This window comes from Pseudophryne corroboree, chromosome 12 (genome assembly GCF_028390025.1).
Source record: "Pseudophryne corroboree isolate aPseCor3 chromosome 12, aPseCor3.hap2, whole genome shotgun sequence".
In the NCBI taxonomy this organism is placed as follows: Eukaryota; Metazoa; Chordata; class Amphibia; order Anura; family Myobatrachidae; genus Pseudophryne; species Pseudophryne corroboree.
Window position 1 is genome coordinate 168,370,708 of NC_086455.1, and position 21,834 is coordinate 168,392,541.

Below are 21,834 nucleotides of genomic sequence, written 5' to 3' on the forward strand. Positions count from 1 at the left end.
CCCGGAGACTGGAGTGTGTGTGCCGGCTGTGTGACAGGAGGCGAGTGCTGCAGGAGATGACGTCACTGCAGCACTCGCCTCCTGTCAGAGCAGGAGAGCGGACAGCTGGATGTGTGCGGAGGAGGCGGCGGGTCTGTGTACACGGCGCAGGGAGGGCTATGAAAGCCTTCTCCTGCGCCAACCGTCCCTCCTAATGTGTATGCCGGGGGCGGCATCAGCCGTTGTTGTTGGCCCGGCGCCGCGGCCGGGGAGTCAGAGCTGCTGATGGGTGGGGGGAGGGGAGAGAGAGAGATGGACAGGCAGCAGGAGCAGAGACTTGCTGACTCCGCCCACCGCTGTGACTCCACCCAGCGTTACGGCCAGGCACAGAGTCACAGATGTAGCCAAATATATAGGAGATAGGATGAATAGTACAGTACCCCATGATGATATTATAGGGTGAATATTACAGCAACCCATATTATTATAGGGTGAATATTACAGTAACCCATGATATTATAGGGTGAATATTACAGTAATCCATGATGATATTATAGGGTGAATATTACAGTAACCCATATTATTATAGGGTGAATATTACAGTAACCCATGATATTATTATAGGGGGAATATTACAGCATAACCCATGATGATATTATAGGGTGAATATTACAGTAACCCATGATATTATTACAGGGTGAATATTACAGTAACCCATGATATTATAGGGTGAATATTACAGTAACCCATGATATTATTATAGGGTGAATATTACAGTAACCCATGATATTATAGGCTGAATATTACAGTAACCCATGATATTATAGGGTGAATATTACAATAACCTATATTATAGGGTGAACATTACAGTAAACAATGACCTTATTATTGGGTGAATATTACAGTAACCCATGATATTATTATAGGGTGAATATTACAGTAACCCATGATATTATATGGTGAATATTACAGACACCCATGATATTATAGGGTGAATATTACAGAAACCCATGATATTATAGGGTGAATATTACAGTAACCCATATTATTATTATAGGGTGTATATTACAGTAACCCATATTATTATTATAGGATGAATATTACAGTAACCCATGATGTTATAGGGTGAGTAATACAGTGTAACCCATGACATCATTACGGGGTGAGTATTACAGCGTACCCCATGACATCATTACAGTGTAACCTATGACATAATTAAGGGGCGAATCTTACAGTGTAACCTATGACATCACTACGGGGTGAGTATTACAGTGTAACCTATGACAACATTAAGGGGTGAGTATTACAGCGTAACCCATGATATCATTATAGAGTGAGTATTACAGTGTAACTTATGACATCATCACGGGGTGAGTATTACAGCGTAACCTATGACCTCCTTACGTGGTCAGTATTACAGCGTATCCCATGACATCAATACGGGGTGAGTATTACAGTGTAACCAATTACATCATTACAGGGCGAGTATTACAGTGTAACCTATGACATCATTATGCGGTATTACAGCGTATCCCATGACATCAATACGGGGTGAGTATTACAGTGTAACCAATTACATCATTATAGGGGGAGTATTACAGTGTAACCTATGACATCATTATAGGGGGGAGTATTACAGTGTAACCTATGACATCATTACAGGGGGAGTATTACAGTGTAACCTATGACATCATTACGGGGTGAGTATTACAGTGTAACCAATTACATCATTACAGGGCGAGTATTACAGTGTAACCAATTACATCATTACAGGGCGAGTATTACAGTGTAACCTATGACATCATTAAGGGGTGAGTATTACAGTGTAACCTATGACATCATTAAGGGGTGAGTATTACAGCATAACCCAGGACATCATTACGGGGTGAGTATTACAGCATAACCCATGACATCATTACGGGGTGAGTATTACAGCATAACCCATGACATCATTACGGGGTGAGTATTACAGCATAACCCATGACATCATTACGGGGTGAGTATTACAGTGTAACCTATGACATCATTACGGGGTGAGTATTACAGTGTAACCCATGACATCATTATGGGGTATTACAGTGTAACCTATGACATCATTACAGGGTGAGTATTACAGTGTAACTTATGACATCATTAAGGGGGTGAGAATTACAGTGTAACTTATAACATCATTAAGGGGTGAGTATTACAGTGTAACCTATGACATCATTACGGGGAGAGTATTACAGTGTAACCTATGACATCATTATAGGGGGAGTATTACAATGTAACCTATGACATCATTACGGGGTGAGTATTACGTGTAACCTATGACATCATTAAGGGGTGAGTATTACAGTGTAACCTATGACATCATTAAGGGGTGAGTATTACAGTGTAACCTATGACATCATTATGGGGAGAGTATTACAGTGTAACCTATGACATCATTATAGGGGGAGTATTACAGTGTAACCTATGACATCATTATAGGGGGAGTATTACAGTGTAACCTATGACATCATTACGGGGTGAGTATTACGTGTAACCTATGACATCATTACGGGGTGAGTATTACAGCGTAACCCATGACATCATTACGGGGTGAATATTACAGTGTAACCTATGACATCATTACGGGGAGAGTATTACAGCGTAACCCATGACATCATTACAGGGTGAGTATTACAGTGTAACTTATGACATCATTAAGGGGTGAGTATTAAAGTGTAACTTATGACATCATTAAGGGGTGAGAATTACAGTGTAACCTATGACATCATTATGGGGTGAATATTACAGTGTAACCTATGACATCATTACAGGGTGAGTATTACAGTGTAACCTATGACATTACGGGGTGAGTATTACAGTGTAACCTATGACATCATTACAGGATGAATATTACAGTGTAACCTATGACATCATTATGGGCTGAGTATTACAGTGTAACCCATGACATTATTATGGGGTGAGTATTACAGTGTAACCTATGACATTACGGGGTGAGTATTACAGTGTAACCTATGACATCATTACAGGGTGAATATTACAGTGTAACCCATGACATCATTATGGGGTGAGTATTACAGTGTAACCTATGACATCATTACAGGGTGAATATTACAGCGTAACCCATGACATCATTACAAGGTGAATATTACAGTGTAACCCATGACATCAATACAGGGTGAGTATTACAGTGTACCCTACTGTATGGCATCATTATGGGGTGAGTATTACAGTGTAACCCATGACATCATTACAGGGTGTATATTACTGCGTAACCCATGACATCATTACGGGGTGAGTATTACAGCGTAACCCATGACATCATTACGGGGTATTACAGTGTAACCTATGACATCAATATGGGGTGAGTATTACAGTGTAACCCATGACATCATTATGGGGTAAGTATTACAGTGTAACCTATGACATCATTATGGGGTATTACAGTGTAACAAATGACATCATTATGGGGTATTACAGTGTAACCTATGACATCATTAAGGGGTGTGTATTACAGTGTAACCTATGACATCATTATGGGGTATTACAGTGTAAGCTAATAAAGTGTGTAAAGCTTCTGACATAACCACAGAAAAGTAGATACATAGGAGACTATTCAATTAAACGCGATATACGGGCGATCCCGTAAATGTGCCATTGTGACAGCGACTGAAAGCTGGCATCGCCCCTACATTGTGCACTTTACAGCCCCACTGGGGGGCACAGAAAGCCTACCATATAATAGAGACTTGTGTGCATTGCCCGTACATCACATCTAATGTACCAGACTCCATAACATGGCATGTATCTCACCCATATCATATTCCATTGTACTGCTAACCGTTTCATCACCCGTAGCAGAATATCCACTACCAACTGGGCAATACTAGACAGCAGAACCCCGACACCATTCACTTATGTTTCTTCCAAGTCTTTGAAACTTTTACATATTTGTAACAATTAAAATTGGCAGAATAGACGAAGAAGTGTTAATAGCATATCATGCGGCCTGATAGGGAAGTTACACCGTCCACCAACACGACACCGTGATAAGAGGTAACAGCGCAGAATCTTATCGGGGAGTGTGGCTCTGCCTATGCCGTATCTGGCTCGGATACTTGGAAATGATAAATGAGAGAAGCCTGGGCGCTGATTGTTATTCCCCCGCTGCGCACATGTGGACGTGGCTGATGTTTGGAGACATATTTGGAAGGAGTGAGCAGCGATGGGATGATTGAGCACCGGGGAAGGAACACATACAGCTGCCTCTGCGGGATCTTGTCATTAGGCAGAATCTTCTTTCCTGTCTTGGGAACCATGTAAGACATTTCAATGAGAGTAGCAGAAAGCAGAAAGTTTTCTGTATACTTCTGAAAGTCGTGTCAAGTGCTTTAAAGCAGTGATTCTCAGCTCCAGCCCACAGGTACCCCCGCAGGTCATGCTTTCAGGCTGTCTCTGGAAGCAGGTGGGATAATTACTGAGCAGGCAGCACAGATTAGCTCACCTGTGCATGATAAAGATTCACAGAACCACTGCTCTAACGGCAAAACAGACCCCAACTACGTATGTGTTCTCATATACCTAGCATCTATACGCCACCATACAGCGCAAGATGACCGACACGGCTGAGGCGCTCCGTGACTGATAGCGTACCATAGTTCTCTTCCAATTCTGCATCTTGTTCATATCACAGACGCAGCGAAACACCACCAGGAACTAGTTTTACACATTCCGTAGAACAATGTAGCAAAACCACCTGGTCTGGATATTAGCCATATAATCGCTGACGCGGATATCTTTCTAATAACAATTCTGATGCTTGGCACTGAAAACGTTTTTTGCTACATTGTTCTATGTTGCCAGAAAAGATTTTATTTTGACTGTTTTGAGGTGAATATATTGAATGTGTAGATGTATGTATTTTATGGGTGTTTAACTCAGAGCAGCCAATGAAAGAGTATTAACTCTTTCTATAACCAGCTAGGAAGATCTAAGGATATAATAAGAATTTACTTACCGATAATTCTATTTCTCGTAGTCCGTAGTGGATGCTGGGGACTCCGTCAGGACCATGGGGTTTAGCGGCTCCGCAGGAGACAGGGCACAATAATAAAAGCTTTAGGATCAGGTGGTGTGCACTGGCTCCTCCCCCTATGACCCTCCTCCAAGCCTCAGTTAGGATACTGTGCCCGGACGAGCGTGCATAATAAGGAAGGATATTGAATCCCGGGTAAGACTCATACCAGCCACACCAATCACACCGTACAACCTGTGATCTGAACCCAGTTAACAGTATGATAACAACGAAGGAGCCTCTGAAAAGATGGCTCACAACAAGAATAACCCGATTTTTGTAACAATAACTATGTACAAGTATTGCAGACAATCCGCACTTGGGATGGGCGCCCAGCATCCACTACGGACTACGAGAAATAGAATTATCGGTAAGTAAATTCTTATTTTCTCTAACGTCCTAAGTGGATGCTGGGGACTCCGTCAGGACCATGGGGATTATACCAAAGCTCCCAAACGGGCGGGAGAGTGCGGATGACTCTGCAGCACCGAATGAGAGAACTCCAGGTCCTCCTCAGTCAGGGTGTGCCCCTGACCAAGTAGCAGCTCGGCAAAGTTGTAAAGCCGAGACCCCTCGGGCAGCCGCCCAAGATGAGCCCACTTCCTTGTGGAATGGGCTTTTACTGATTTTGGCTGTGGCAAGCCTGCCACAGAATGTGCAAGCTGAATTGTACTACAAATCCAGCGAGCAATCGTCTGCTTAGAAGCAGGAACACCCATCTTGTTGGGTGCATACAGGCTAAACAGCGAGTCAGATTTTCTGACTCCAGTCGTCCTGGAAACATATATTTTCAGGGCCCTGACAACGTCAAGTAACTTGGAGTCCTCCAAGTCCCTAGTAGCCGCAGGTACCACAATAGGTTGGTTCATGTGAAAAACAGAAAACACCTTAAGGAGAAATCGAGGACGAGTCCTCAATTCTGCCCTGTCAGAATGAAAAATTAAGTAAGGGCTTTTATATGATAAAGCCGCCCATTCTGACACACGCCTGGCTGAAGCCAGGGCTAATAGAATCTTCACCTGCCATGTGAAATATTTTAATTCCACAGTGGTGAGTGGATCAAACCAATGTGACTTTAGGAAACTCAAAACAACATTGAGATCCCAAGGTGCCACTGGGGGCACAAAAGGAGGCTGTATATGCAGTACCCCTTTTACAAACGTCTGAACTTCAGGCACTGAAGCCAGTTCTTTCTGGAAGAAATTCGACAGGGTCGAAATTTGAACCTTAATGGACCCTAATTTTAGGCCCATAGACAGTCCTGTTTTCAGGAAATGTAGGAAACGACCCAGTTGGAATTCCTCTGTAGGGACCTTCTTGGCCTCACACCACGCAACATATTTTCGCCAAATGCGGTGAAAATGTTTTGCGGTTACATCCTTCCTGGCTTCGACCAGGGTAGGGATGACTTCATCTGGAATGCCCTTTCAGGATCCGGCGTTCAACTGCCATGCCGTCAAACGCAGCCGTGGTAAGTCTTGGAACAGACAAGGCCCCTGCTGGAGCAGGTCCTTTCTTAAAGGTAGAGGCCACGGTTCTTCCGTGAGCATCTCTTGAAGTTCCGGGTACCAAGTCCTTCTTGACCCATCCGGAACCACGAGTATCGTTCTTACTCATCTCCTTCTTATGATTCTCAGTACTTTTGGTATGAGATGCATAGGAGGGAACACATACCCTGACTGGTACACCCACAGTGTTACCAGAGCGTCCACCGCTATTGCCTGAGGGTCCCTTGACCTGGCGCAATATTTGTCTAGTTTTTTGTTCAGGCGGGACGCCATCATGTCCACCTTTGGTTTTTCCCAACGGTTTACAATCATGTGGAAGACTTCCCGCTGAAGTCCCCACTCTCCCGGGTGGAGGTTATGCCTGCTGAGGAAGTCTGCTTCCCAGTTTTCCACTCCCGGAATTAACACTGCTGAGAGTGTTATCACATGATTTTTCGCCCAGCGAAGAATCCTTGCAGTTTCTGCCATTTCCCTCCTGCTTCATGTGCCGCCCTGTCTGTTTACGTGGGCGACTGCCGTGATGTTGTCCCACTGGATCAATACCGGCTGACCTTGAAGCAGAGGTCTTGCTAAGCTTAGAGCCTTGTAAATTGCCCTTAGCTCCAGTATATTTATGTGGAGAGAAGTCTCCAGACTTGATCACACTCCCTGGAAATTTTTTCCTTGTGCGACTGCTCCCCAGCCACTCAGGCTGGCATCCGTGGTCACCAGGACCCAGTCCTGAATGTCGAATCTGCGGCCCTTTCATAGATGAGCACTCTGCAGCCACCGCAGAAGAAAACACCCTTGTCCTTGGAGACAGGGTTATCCGCTGATGCATCTGAAGATGCGATCCGGACCATTTTCCCAGCAGATTCCACTGAAAGGTTCTTGCGTGAAATCTACCGAATGGGATCGCTTTGTAAGAAACCACCATTTTTCACAGGACCCTTGTGCAATGATGCACTGATACTTTTCCTGGTTTTAGGAGGTTCCTGACTAGCTCGGATAACTCCCTGGCCTTCTTCTCCGGGAGAAAACATCCTTTTCTGGACTGTGTCCAGAATCATCCCTAGGAACATTAGACGTGTCGTCGGAAAAAGCTGCGATTTTGGAATATTTAGAATCCACTCGTGCTGTCGTAGAACTACTTGAGATAGTGCTACTCCGACCGCCAACTGTTCTCTGGACCTTGCCCTTATCAGGAAAGCGTCCATATTTCTTTTAGGAAGAATCATCATTTCGGCCATTACCATGGTAAAGACCCGGGGTGCCGTGGACAATCCAAACGGCAGCTTCTGAACTGATAGTGACAGTTCTGTACCACGAACCTGAGATACCCTTGGTGAGAAGGGCAAAATTTGGACATGTAGGTAAGCGTCCCTGATATCCAGTGACACCATATCGTCCTGGTTCGCTATCACTGCTCTGAGTGACTCCATCTTGATTTGAACCCTTGTATGTAATTGTTCAAATCTTTTAGATCTCACCGAGCCGTTTGGCTTCAGTACCACAATATAGTGTGGAATAATACCCCTTCCCTTGTTGTAGGAGGGGTACTTTGATTATCACCTGCTGGGAATACAGCCTGTGAATTTTTTTCCAATACTGCCTCCCTGTCGGAGGGAGACGTTGGTAAAGCAGACTTCAGGAACTTGTGAGGGGAAGACGTCTCGAATTTCCAATGTACACCTGGGATACTACGTGTAGGATCCAGGAGTCCACTTGCGAGTGAGCCCACTGCGTGCTGAAACTCTTGAGATGACCCCCCACCGCACCTGAGTCCGCTTGTATGGCCCCAGCGTCATGCTGCGGACTTGGCAGAAGCTGTGGAGGACTTCTGTTCCTGGGAATGGGCTGCCTGCTGCAGTCTTCTTCCCTTTCCTCTAACCCTGGGCAGATATGACTGGCCTTTTGCCCGCCTGCCTTTATGGGTACGAAAGAACTGAGACTGAAAAGACTGTGTCCTTTTCTGCCGAGATGTGACTTGGGGTAACAAAAGTGGATTTTCCAGCTGTTGCCATGGCCACCAGGTCCGATGGACCGCCCCTTTATACGGCAATACTTCCATGTGCCGTCTGGAATCTGCATCACCTGACCACTGTCGTGTCTATAAACATCGTCTGGCAGATATGGACATCACATCTACTCTTGATGCCAGAATGCAAATATCCCTCTGCGCATCTCGCATATATAGAAATGCATCCTTCAAATGCTCTATAGTCAATAAAATATTGTTCCTGTCAAGGGTATCAATATTTTCAGTCAGGAAATCCGACCAAGCCCCCCCAGCGCTGCACATCCAGGCTGAGGCGATTGCTGGTCGTAGTATAACACCAGTATGTGTGTATATACTTTTTAGGATATTTTTCAGCTTCCTATCAGCTGGCTCTTTGAGGGCGGCCGTATCTGGAGACGGTAACGCCACTTGTTTTTATAAGCGTGTGAGCGCCTTATCCACCCTAAGGTGTGTTTCCCAACTCGCCCTCACTTCTGGCGGGAAAGGGTATACCTCCAATAATTTTCTATCGGAGGAAACCCACGTATCATCACACACTTTAATTTATCTGATTCAGGAAAAACTACAAGTAGATTATTCCCACCCTACATAATACCCTTATTTGTGGTACTTGTAGTATCAGAAATATGTAACACCTCCTTCATTGCCCTTAACATGTAACGTGTGGCCCTAAAGGAAAATACGTTTGTTTCTTCACCGTCGACACTGAAGTCAGTGTCCGTGTCTGTGTCGACCAACTGAGGTAAATGGGCGTTTTTACAAGCCCCTGACGGTGTCTGAGACGCCTGGACAGGTACTAATTTGTTTGCCGGCCGTCTCATGTCGTCAACCGACCTTGCATCGTGTTGACATTATCACGTAATTCCTAAATAAGCCATCCATTCCGGTGTCGACTCCCTAGAGAGTGACATCACCAATACAGGCAATTTGCTCCGCCTCCTCACCAACATCGTCCTCCTACATGTCGACACACACGTACCGACACACAGCACACACACAGGGAATGCTCTGATAGAGGACAGGACCCCACTAGCCCTTTGGGGAGACAGAGGGAGAGTTTGCCAGCACACACCAAAAACGCTATAATTATACAGGGACAACCCCTTATACAAGTGTTTTCCCTTATAGCATTTTCACATATGTAATCATATCGCCAAATAAGTGCCCCCCCTCTCTGTTTTAACCCTGTTTCTGTAGTGCAGTGCAGGGGAGAGCCTGGGAGCCTTTCTCACAGCAGAGCTGAGCAGGAAAATGGCGCCGTGTGCTGAGGAGAATAGGCCCCGCCCCCTAAAACGGCGGGCTCTTCTCCCGGAGTTTGTGAGATCTGGCAGGGGTTAAATACATCCATATAGCCTCAAGGGCTATATGTGATGTATTTTAGCCATAAAAAAGGTATAATACATTGCTGCCCAGGGCGCCCCCCCCAGCGCCCTGCACCCTCAGTGACCGCTGGTATGAAGTGTGCTGACAACAATGGCGCACAGCTGCAGTGCTGTGCGCTACCTTATGAAGACTGAAAGTCTTCTGCCGCCTGTTTCTGGACCTCTGGACCTCTTCAACTTCGGCATCTGCAAGGGGGGTCGGCGGCACGGCTCCGGGACGAACCCCAGGGTGAGACCTGTGTTCCGACTCCCTCTGGAGCTAATGGTGTCCAGTAGCCTAAGAAGCAAATCCATCCTGCACGCAGGTGAGTTTACTTCTCTCCCCTAAGTCCCTCGTAGCAGTGAGCCTGTTGCCAGCAGGACTCACTGAAAATAAAAAACCTAACTTAAACTTTTATTCTAAGCAGCTCAGGAGAGCCACCTAGATTGCACCCTTCTCGGCCGGGCACAAAAATCTAACTGAGGCTTGGAGGAGGGTCATAGGGGGAGGAGCCAGTGCACACCACCTGATCCTAAAGCTTTTATTATTGTGCCCTGTCTCCTGCGGAGCCGCTAAACCCCATGGTCCTGACGGAGTCCCCAGCATCCACTTAGGACGTTAGAGAAAGTATTTTATGTCTTATGGAAAATAAAAATAATTTTTCATTATAAAGTTTGTCAGCGCTTTCTATCCAATTTTTTTTCTTTGTCTCCAGGGGGGTAATTCAGATATGATCGTAGACGTGCTAAATTTAACACATCTACGATCATTTACTCAGACATGTGGGGGGACGCCCAGCACATGGCTAGTCCGCCCCGCATGTCAGGCCCGACCCCCCCCCCCCCCCCCCCCGCGCACAGGTGTAAAAGCATCGCACGGCGGCGATGCTTTTGTACCTGGCGAGTAGCTTCTTGGCAGCGCAGCTCCTGCGTGCTGGCAGGCCGCCACCCGCCGCGTCCTGGGTCGCAGCGGCTGCATACGACGTCACGCACTCGCCGTGGCCCACCACCCCCAACGGTGTTCCATCACCGTTTGCACGCCGCCTCTGCCTGTCAATCAGGCAGAGGTAATCGCAGCCCAGAGATGCTGTTAGCATCTCACTGGGCTCCCGGGGTGCACACGCGCACACTCCACATAGGGATCCAGACTGCGATCGCTGCAGCGTTCCAGTCTGAATTAGGCCCCTTGTTATAAGGGGTTGTGTAGTCCCCTTGGTAATAGAAAGCTGCACACAAACCCATACATACAGAGTTTTTTCTTTTAATTGGCGCCAGGAGATACTAGGTATCACACATTTTTTCATTTCACACATGTATAGACTTACCATACCGTCCCTTTAAACTGGGATGTGCAAGGATTACACAGGTTCTCTGGCTGATGAAACCTAGGTGAAATGCAGGCTTGAGGTCAGCAGCCACAGAACCTGTGTAATTCATAGGTGTCCCGGTTTAAAGGGATAGTATGGTAAGCCTACTCATGTAAGTTGCAGATGAAGCGCAACAGAACTTGGTGTGAGAAAAACCCGCGGCCGCTGCATCGCAGAACTTCATATACAGTCAGACTCCGTCGCACACAGATGTATATCACACATCACATTGATCAATGCAAGCTGGCAACGTAGATTTGACATTCTCAGTTATTTAATTTATCAGATAAGACGCAGATTTTTAGCATGAAAGACGCTCAGGGGGCTGAGTCGTCCGGGGCCTGGAGTGTCAAGATGGGGTTATGTGCCACGTCTTTAGCAACAGTGTGTGAGGACACGTCTGTATAAATAAGTGCTAAATAAACCATACGTGGTCTTACATTGTTCGTGCAGCCATCCAATCACTGTCCACGACACAGAAGGTGTCACAGAGGCAACAGTGTCCTTGAAGAGGACACCGCTGGTCCCCTACTAATCAATGTAATAATATGGTCCACGGTGACTCCACCTGTAATTAACACACCCCAGAATGACAGCCCATGGAGAAATAGACATAGGGGGTAATTCAGACCTGATCGCAGCAGCAAATCTGTTAGCAGTTGGGCAAAACCTAGCAGTTGGGCAAAACCATGTGCACTGCAGGTGGGGCAGATGTAACATGTGCAGAGAGAGTTAGATTTGGGTGGTTTATATTGTTTCTGTGCAGGGTAAATACTGGCTGCTTTATTTTTACACTGCAATTTAGATGTCAGTTTGAACACACCCCACACAAATCTAACTCTCTCTGCACATGTTACATCTGCCCCACCTGCAGCGCACATGGTTTTGCCCAACTGCTAACAAATTTGCTGCTGCGATCAGATCTGAATTAGGCCCATTGTACGAGGAGTTAATACAAAAAGCTCCTTTGTCCCGGGTGAAACGACTTCTGTCTATTAAGACTTTCAGCTAATGCTAATAACGCCTAGAACTGTGGTGGAAAGGCCCAATAACCCGCTCGGCCGCTGCCAGAGGTGCCCTGTGAGTATTGCTGTCAGTGAGCAGAGCGCACAATTTATTTCTGTCTAACACGTTTCACACCTGTTTCTTCTCATCACATAGAGCCGCAGCCTGGCCGGGAACAGCAGCTGCAGAACATAAAATCTGTGTTTTCTTCACGTCCGTGGGGCCTGCCGGCCAAGCAGCTTTAGTGGTTCTCCCCTCAGAATACAGCCATTTATGGGCAAGCCGGTGAGAGAAAGCAGAGGCCAGCGGAGATGTTTATGACAAGCAGAGCAGTCTAACCCTTCAGTCCGTGCAGCTCTGCTTTGGGTTTCATTACAACTTAACACTTCACTCCCATGTTATTCAGTGCAAAGAACGTGTGCAGAGATCCAGCCTGAAGTTACTGACTTCCCTGCAAACACTGAGCCGGGATAACAGGGGAACGGGAGAACTCATCCGTACTGGCATGACCCAGTGCTAGCGTCCCGTCATAACAGCTGCACCACTCTCCGTTCAACTGGGGGGGGGGGGGGGGGGGGGACTCTGTATAAACACTGAGCCGGGATAACAGGGGAACGGGAGAAGTCATCCGTACTGGCATGACCCTGTGTCAGCTTCAGCTGCACTGAACTCCCCCCACACAGATTCTCCACCCCACAGGGGGACGTATTACATGGGGGGGGAGCACTGTACATCACTGAATAACCAAAAACACAACTTTATGTAACATTTTAACCATCATCATTTCACACGACCAACATGAGTTGATGCACGTCTTTAGCAAGCGTACAAGATAAGAGACCTTTAAACCTTAACTAACTTAGGGGGTAATTCAGAGTTGATCGCAGCAGCAAATTTGTTAGCAGTTGGGCAAAACCATGTGCACTGCAGGTGGGGCAGATGTAACATGTGCAGAGAGAGTTAGATTTGGGTGGGTTCTATTGTTTCTGTGCAGGGTAAATACTGGCTGCTTTATTTTTACACTGCAATTTAGATTTCAGTTTGAACACACCCCACCCAAATCTAACTCTCTCTGCACATGTTACATCTGCCCCACCTGCAGTGCACATGGTTTTGCCCAACTGCAAACAACTTTGCTGCTGCGATCAACTCTGAATTAGGCCCTTAATTCACGCAAGTATGTATATACAGTATTTCTACCCACTATGTAGACAAAAGTGATTGGAGACCACTGTAACGGACTAACACTCAGAAGCGCGGCACGCGGGAAACCCTCGCTGCCTTACCTGGATGACTTTGTAGAAGTAGGCATACTGCCGCGCAGTGTTCTTGTACTGACTGAACACATCGTGTATGGCTTGGGTAGACTGGAGATACTGGACTTCATCCTCCTCGAAATAAAGGGGCGTGTCGTAGCTGCCGGGGAGCGTCTTGATGTACGGGAGCCAAAAGGAATTGGGATTTGCCCTTTCACACAGCAAGTGGAAGGCCAGCGTAATATTCCCCATTGCTTGCAAAATGCGGTCTTGAGAGTAAAGCGATCCTAAATACGGAGAATAAGATGTTCAGCAAACAGCAAATACCCTGCATAAACTGCAACAACGCAGTGATCACACAAGTCTATTAATAGGACATTTTCCTGCGGGTTTCCATATAACAGGGAGAGTAAAGCACAAATAAAGGGGGTGGTACAGCTCATAGACAGTTAAAAGATACACAGTCATTAGTTACACACTATATGGTTGACAGTCAAAAGTCAGACAGGGTCAAAAGTCCTAGCGGCTCTCCCTCTTTTCTACACCCCTGTACCAGTTTTCCAGCGTTATCCTGAGTGTCTGGAGGAGCTGTGTGTATCTTCTGCTGCAGCTGTAGGCAGAGGAAGGCGCTAAAACGCCGCTGGTCCCGCTCTGAGGAAGCTCCACCCCCTATATGGCGCTGGAGTTTCAGCTATATTTATAATGGCAAAGTCTCCCTAGGAGTGTAAAAACATCACACAAGTGCTAGTTTCAACTACCGCTGCCAGTGTAAATAGGGGACTATAGCGGGTCCTCCCCAGGAGGGTACCGTATGCCTCCCCTGCGTGTTTGCTGCACCATGAACCGGAGGCCCCTGGTTTGTACTCACCACTGTCGTCACCTTCAGGCTACTGTTAGGGATGTGCGGAGTGCTGCAATTGTGACCGCTAAGGCGCAGTGTCCCGCTGTACAACAACCTCTCAGTACGGTGGTCCTGCTGTGGGGAAGCGGCTTTGACACTGATTGACAGACAGAGGTGGTCGCTGGGCGGGAGGGGGCTGGGGGCTGGAAGGCGGCTGCGTGACGTCCGGCTGGGGGGTGGGGGGCGGGCTGCGGCAGCTGCGTGACGTCACACGCAGCCACTGCGACCCAGGTAGCGAAGAGGTTCTCCCTGTGCGATGCTTTTGCATTCCTGCGGGGAATTGGGGGCGCGGCACTGACATGCGGAGCGGACTAGCCCTGTGCTGGGCATCCCCCCGCATGTCTGAGTGCCTGAGTGCTAAATTTAGCACAGCTACGATCAACTCGGAATGACCCCCAATAGCAAAACGTGCCGATGTTTAGACACCATTTTTTCGATTACATTTGTATTGCTGTTAAATTGTGTGATGAAGGGAAGAGATGAGGCTGGATCTTTGGTCTTCATTTTGTATTTTAGCATCTCCTTCCTGTCCAAGTTTTCCATTATTCTTATTTGTGATTTTTTTTGATCCAATTTTTCTTTCCGATACCCTTTTGCAATGTAGTTGGTCATTATTTCTTTGCTTTGTCGCTTGAAGTTTTCTGGTTCTGTACAGCTGCGTTTGATTCGTTGAAATGGTCTTCTAGGTATATTCGAAATCCAGTTCTTGTGATGGTTACTTGTGGTTGCAAGCATGTTCCCATTTACTGATTTTATATGTGTTCCTGAATGTATTTTATTGTTTTGAGTGTAGATTTCTAGATCCAGAAAGATGACTTGTTGTTTGCTTGATGTTGTGTCAAATTCAAGATTTAGTGGGTTGCTGTTGATGTACTTTTTAAAACTGTCCAGTTCTTCTTCTGTGCCTCTCCATACGAAAAAAACACGTCCTCTATATAACGATGCCAACAAATCAGATGTTTTTGGTGTTCAGTACTTGACAAGATGTTGTCGTTTTCCCATTTGGCGATAAAGAAGTTGGCATAGTTGGGTGCCAGTAGAGTACCCATCGCTGTTCCACATTTTTGGAGAAAGAACTTCTCTTCATACCAAAAATAGTTGTGCGTCAATACGAACTCGATGTTTGCCATGATGAAATCTATTTGTTGATTTGACAATTTGTTGTCTTTAGAAAGGAAGTGTCTAGTATGGTCCCATCCTTTATCATGTGCAATGCAGGTGTATAATGATTTGACGTCTGTAGTACATAGTATGTAATCTTCATTCCACTATATTAGTTCCAGTTTTTGTAGTATGCTCGTAGTGTCTTGTAGATAACTCCTTTGTTGGGTAACTATCAGTTGAAGGAAAGAGTCTGTGTATTTGGACAGACTGGATGTTAAAGATTTTATTCCTGATACAACAGGACGTCCCGGTGGATTGGTGAGGTTTTTATGGATTTTTATGGGGGGGAATTCAAATGGTTTGCAAACCGGCAGCCACTAGATGGCGCCCGACGGAGCAACATTACTGTTATGTTGTTTGTCATTTTGACGGACTGGTAACTAGTCTTCCATAAATCAGGAAGAGGGGCTTGACCTCCTCCACTGTATCCAAGGCCCCCAAACCGCTCACATCTCTGGACAGATTTACTAAGCACAGGTGAAAGACTAAATGGGGCTGACTAACTAGATCCAAATACTATGAAATTATTTGATAATTAGACCACGGGTCTCATATTAAACATCTGTATGTTTTATACAATGCAAAACCAATTAAAAAAGGGAAAAGAAAATGCGCTATACTGGTCAAACACTACGGGTCATTCAAGTATCCGCAAAATCCCATTTTCGCAATAAAAAAGGGCCTGTTATCACGTTTCACGAAAAAAACGCTATTTAATTGTCCACAAAAAATTACCAGCTATAAATTTTCATAGATTTAACGCAAATTTCTATTCACCACCTCTGAGCAGTTGTGGAAAATCCCTATTTTAAAAGGTAAAAATGTTGGGATTTGGTTCAGAACCCCTGGGACACAACCTTAGTGGGGTATTTAATTTGCTCCGGTAATCCCAGAGCTTTTGAATTCGCCCCCCCCTGCCTATTCAATTAGGGCCGTTTTCACACGTTTTTTTTAGGGAAATTGTCATCAATGTCTTTTCACCTTTTTTAGTGAAAAGTACTGGCGAAAAATGCCTCAAAATCTGCAAAAACGGCCCACATTTTTCGCCGGCGCAGGTAACAAAACATGGATTCATCAATCCACATGTTTTTCGCTCCAGCTAAATTTTTCGCCTAGGTGAAAAAATGGCCCTACTATTGAATAGGGCGAATACTCATTAGCCCTAAAAATAGTGAAGTGTCCAGTTTTTTCGCCTAGGCGAAAAAAAAGGACCTAATTGAATACCCCCCTCTATGACTAATTAAGTACTTATTATTATTAAGTTTTTCATTCATTTTAATTGCCCAATAATGACATGTCATTTCTTGGGGGTGAAAAAGTGCAAAATGATGGAAATTGGGGCACAAGGTGTGGGAGATATATTGGGGTGCTTTAGGAGTGGGACAAATGTTTTTAGGCTTGCACGTGGGAATATTCGTGTGTGTGGTTTGTTTTTTGTTTTTTTTAAGTGTGTTAAAATTACCCAAATATATACGGGTACCAATTTTTATAAACCCCTAATTTAAGAAGAGCATTTATTGCACAAAAACACTTGCTTTCTATAACTTTTTTCACGTGGAGAGACACTTTTTACGCGGTATGCGTAAAAAATTCACTCACCGTAAAATACTGCACTTTCGCGGACAATTCAGTCCCCCCTCTATAGATGCATGAAGTCTGAGTCAGCCAGAAATAATATAAAACATATATATTTATTATATTATAATTTAGATAATTAAAGTAATATTGGCACATATATGCACTTGAATATGCTGCAATAAACCTTCAGAAATCTGGAACGTCTGGCGACGGTCATCAGTTTGTTGGGGATTCCCATGACATTTATTTTGTTTTAAATAATAATTTTTTGTTGTTGCTATTTTTAATATAATACAGGTAGAGTATCCCATATCCAAATATTCAGAAATACGGAATATTCCGAAATACGGACTTTTTTGAGCGAGACTGAGATAGTGAAACCTTTGTTTTCTGATGGCTCAATGTACACAAACTTTGTTTAATACACAAAATTATTAAAAATATTGTATTAAATGACCTCCAGGCTGTGTGTATAAGGTGTATATGAAACATAAATGAATTGTGTGAATGTAGACACACTTTGTTTAATGCACAAAGTTATAAAAAATATTGGCTAAAATTACCTTCAGGCTGTGTATATATGGTGTATATGTAACATAAATTCATTCTGTGCTTAGATTTAGGTCCAATCACCATGATATCTCATTATGGTATCTAATTATTCCAAAATACGGAAAAATCCGATATCCAAAATACCTCTGGTCCCAAGCATTTTGGATAAGGGAGACTCAACCTGTACCACCCTGCACCGATCCTACTGATCGCGTCAGGCTGTAAAACCACGTCAGGTTTGCGTTCGGCTGGCTGCGGGATAGGTTTCCGTTTCTAAACCTCCTGTGACCTGTTGCTTTGTAAATTTAGCCTTGTTCTGAGCTAGAGACAGAACAGCAACCCCACAATTTACTGTACGAAGCCTGAGTTATTGTACGCGGTATTCTTACCCAATACGGAGTTCTTAGCAGACTCGACGGACATCAATAACTTTCTTGGTACCCAAAGGAATAACTCTTCAGCCTGTAGAAGAGAAACAGGATTTAGCCAACCTTCACGGAGCAGTACAGAGAGGAGGTCCCTCTTACAGAAATTCTAAACAGACAACCTATCTTCTGCATAGGAATAGGAGGCCGTTGGGTTTATCCCTCCCTCCGCCTTCCCTATAACTTAACGCCGCAGAAAAGGCTTCAAATGACTTTTTGTTTTCGATCCTAGAGCAGAAAAACCAAAGCATACAAATAATGTATAAACCTTCACCACCGTGATTATCAGTTGCAGGAGATAAAGCAATTATAGGATATATACTAAAAAAGTGTATTCTGCAAATATTATTCATGCGCAGCGTTCAGAGGAATAATGCAGCTGAGACTAAAGTTCCAAACTGCGGCAATTTAATAAATGTATCAGAAATGCGTTGTGTGATTCAGTTTACAGATAATGAGACACACGCAGGAGATTGTTGGCCTATTATCCAGACAACCATTAATATACACAAGATCCCTGCTGTCTCCATTTACTGAGGACAAAACACAATCTAGATTTATGTAAAAGTGATCGGCCTGCACAGCGGGAAATCTGTGTGCGTACGACGTCTCAATAAGTTCCAAGCTCCCCGATCATGCGGATTAGCTGGAATCAACGAGGAAGTGGTAGAAAATAAAAACTCGCCTTGATATCCTTTGTAGCTTTCAGCCCGAAGCCCTCACCGGGAAATTCAGACAGCTCGAAACCCTCCGTGGACGCTCCGTTCTCATTCGCCCATTCAATCAGCTCGGAGAAATAATCTTCTCTCTTCCCATCAAACACGATAGATAAACCTACTGTAAAGAGTCATAACAGGAAACCTTTGTTCAAACGGACCGGAAGACGTACGCTCCTAAACATGTCGCAGCATTAAAATAAGAATTTACTCACCGGTAATTCTATTTCTCGTAGTCCGTAGTGGATGCTGGGAACTCCGAAAGGACCATGGGGAATAGCGGGCTCCGAAGGAGGCTAGGCACTCTAGAAAGATTTAGGACTACCTGGTGTGCACTGGCTCCTCCCACTATGACCCTCCTCCAAGCCTCAGTTAGGACACTGTGCCCGGACGAGCGTACACAATAAGGAAGGATTTTGAATCCCGGGTAAGACTCATACCAGCCACACCAATCACACCGTACAACTCGTGATATGAAACCCAGTTAACAGTATGAAACAACTGAGCCTCTCAACAGATGGCTCAACAATAACCCGATTTAGTTAACAATAACTATGTACAAGTATTGCAGATAAACCGCACTTGGGATGGGCGCCCAGCATCCACTACGGACTACGAGAAATAGAATTACCGGTGAGTAAATTCTTATTTTCTCTGACGTCCTAGTGGATGCTGGGAACTCTGAAAGGACCATGGGGATTATACCAAAGCTCCCAAACGGGCGGGAGAGTGCGGATGACTCTGCAGCACCGAATGAGAGAACTCCAGGTCCTCCTCAGCCAGGGTATCAAATTTGTAGAATTTTGCAAACGTGTTTGCCCCTGACCAAGTAGCTGCTCGGCAAAGTTGTAAAGCCGAGACCCCTCGGGCAGCCGCCCAAGATGAGCCCACCTTCCTTGTGGAATGGGCATTTACAGATTTTGGCTGTGGCAGGCCTGCCACAGAATGTGCAAGCTGAATTGTACTACAAATCCAGCGAGCAATAGTCTGCTTAGAAGCAGGAGCACCCAGCTTGTTGGGTGCATACAGGATAAACAGCGAGTCAGATTTTCTGACTCCAGCCGTCCTGGAAACATATTTTCAGGGCCCTGACAACGTCTAGCAACTTGGAGTCCTCCAAGTCCCTAGTAGCCGCAGGCACCACAATAGGCTGGTTCAGGTGAAACGCTGACACCACCTTAGGGAGAAACTGGGGACGAGTCCTCAATTCTGCCCTATCCATATGGAAAATCAGATAAGGGCTTTTACAAGACAAAGCCGCCAATTCTGATACTCGCCTGGCAGAAGCCAAGGCCAATAACATGACCACTTTCCACGTGAGATATTTCAGATCCACGGTTTTTAGTGGCTCAAACCAATGTGATTTTAAGAAACTCAACACCACGTTGAGATCCCAAGGTGCCACAGGGGGCACAATTGGGGGCTGAATATGCAGCACTCCTTTAACAAATGTCTGAACTTCAGGTACTGAAGCTAGTTCTTTTTGAAAGAAAATCGACAGAGCCGAGATCTGTACCTTAATGGAGCCCAGTTTTAGGCCCATATTAACTCCTGCTTGCAGGAAATGCAGAAATCGACCTAGTTGAAATTCCTCTGTTGGGGCCTTTTCGGCCTCACACCATGCAACATACTTCCGCCATATGCGGTGATAATGATTTGCTGTAACCTCTTTCCTAGCTTTTATAAGCGTAGGAATGACTTCCTCCGGAATGCCCTTTTCCTTCAGGATCCGGCGTTCAACCGCCATGCCGTCAAACGCAGCCGCGGTAAGTCTTGGAACAGACAGGGCCCCTGCTGTAGCAGGTCTTGTCTGAGCGGCAGAGACCACGGGTCCTCTGAGATCATCTCTTGAAGTTCCGGGTACCACGCTCTTCTTGGCCAATCCGGAACCACGAGAATTGTGTTTACTCCTCGCTTTCTTATTATTCTCAATACCTTCGGTATGAGAGGTAGAGGAGGGAACACATAAACTGACTGGTACACCCACGGTGTCACTAGAGCGTCCACAGCTATCGCCTGAGGGTCTCTTGACCTGGCGCAATACCTCTCTAGTTTTTTGTTTAGGCGGGACGCCATCATGTCCACCTGTGGACGACCCCACTGATTTACAATCATTTGGAAGACTTCTGGATGAAGTCCCCACTCTCCCGGGTGGAGGTCGTGCCTGCTGAGAAAGTCTGCTTCCCAGTTGTCCACTCCCGGGATGAACACTGCTGACAGTGCTAGTACATGATTTTCCGCCCATCGGAGAATTCTTGTGGCTTCTGCCATTGCCATCCTGCTTCTTGTGCCGCCCTGTCGATTCACATGGGCGACTGCCGTGATGTTGTCTGACTGGATCAGTACCAGCTGGTTTTGAAGCAGAGGCCTTGCCTGACTTAGGGCGTTGTAAATGGCCCTTAGTTCCAGAATATTTATGTGAAGGGAAGTCTCCTGACTTGACCATAGTCCTTGGAAGTTTCTTCCCTTTGTGACTGCCCCCCAGCCTCGTAGGCTGGCATCCGTGGTCACCAGGACCCAGTCCTGTATGCCGAATCTGCGGCCCTCCAGAAGATGAGCACTCTGCAGCCACCACAGAAGAGACACCCTGGTTCTTGGGGACAGGGTTATCATGGAATTGGTAATGGCAATCCTGTACCACAAATCTGAGGTACTCCTGGTGAGGATGGTAAATGGGGACATGCAGGTAAGCATCCTTGATGTCCAGGGATACCATGTAATCCCCCTCGTCCAGGCTTGCAATAACCGCCCTGAGCGATTCCATCTTGAACTTGAATTTTTTTATGTATGTGTTCAAGGATTTCAAATTTAAAATGGGTCTCACCGAACCGTCCGGTTTCGGTACCACAAACAGTGTGGAATAGTAACCCCGGCCTTGTTGAAGTAGGGGTACCTTGATTATCACCTGCTGGGAATACAGCTTGTGAATCGCTGTTAGCACGCCTCCCTGTCTGAGGG

At 45.6% G+C, this 21,834-nt stretch overlaps 1 protein-coding gene across 1 annotated transcript in view; it reads right to left on the reverse strand.

Moving 5' to 3' along the window:
* SETD3 (SET domain containing 3, actin N3(tau)-histidine methyltransferase) overlaps positions 1–21,834 on the reverse strand; it is a 107,289-nt gene that overhangs the window by 34,633 nt on the left and 50,822 nt on the right. Inside the window, exons 5-7 of the mRNA XM_063948464.1 lie at positions 18,846–18,997; positions 18,125–18,197; positions 13,571–13,827 (exon numbers count right to left, since the gene is read on the reverse strand). Of these exons, the coding sequence (XP_063804534.1) occupies positions 13,571–13,827; positions 18,125–18,197; positions 18,846–18,997 (482 nt within the window). The remainder of the gene's footprint in view (positions 1–13,570; positions 13,828–18,124; positions 18,198–18,845; positions 18,998–21,834) is intronic.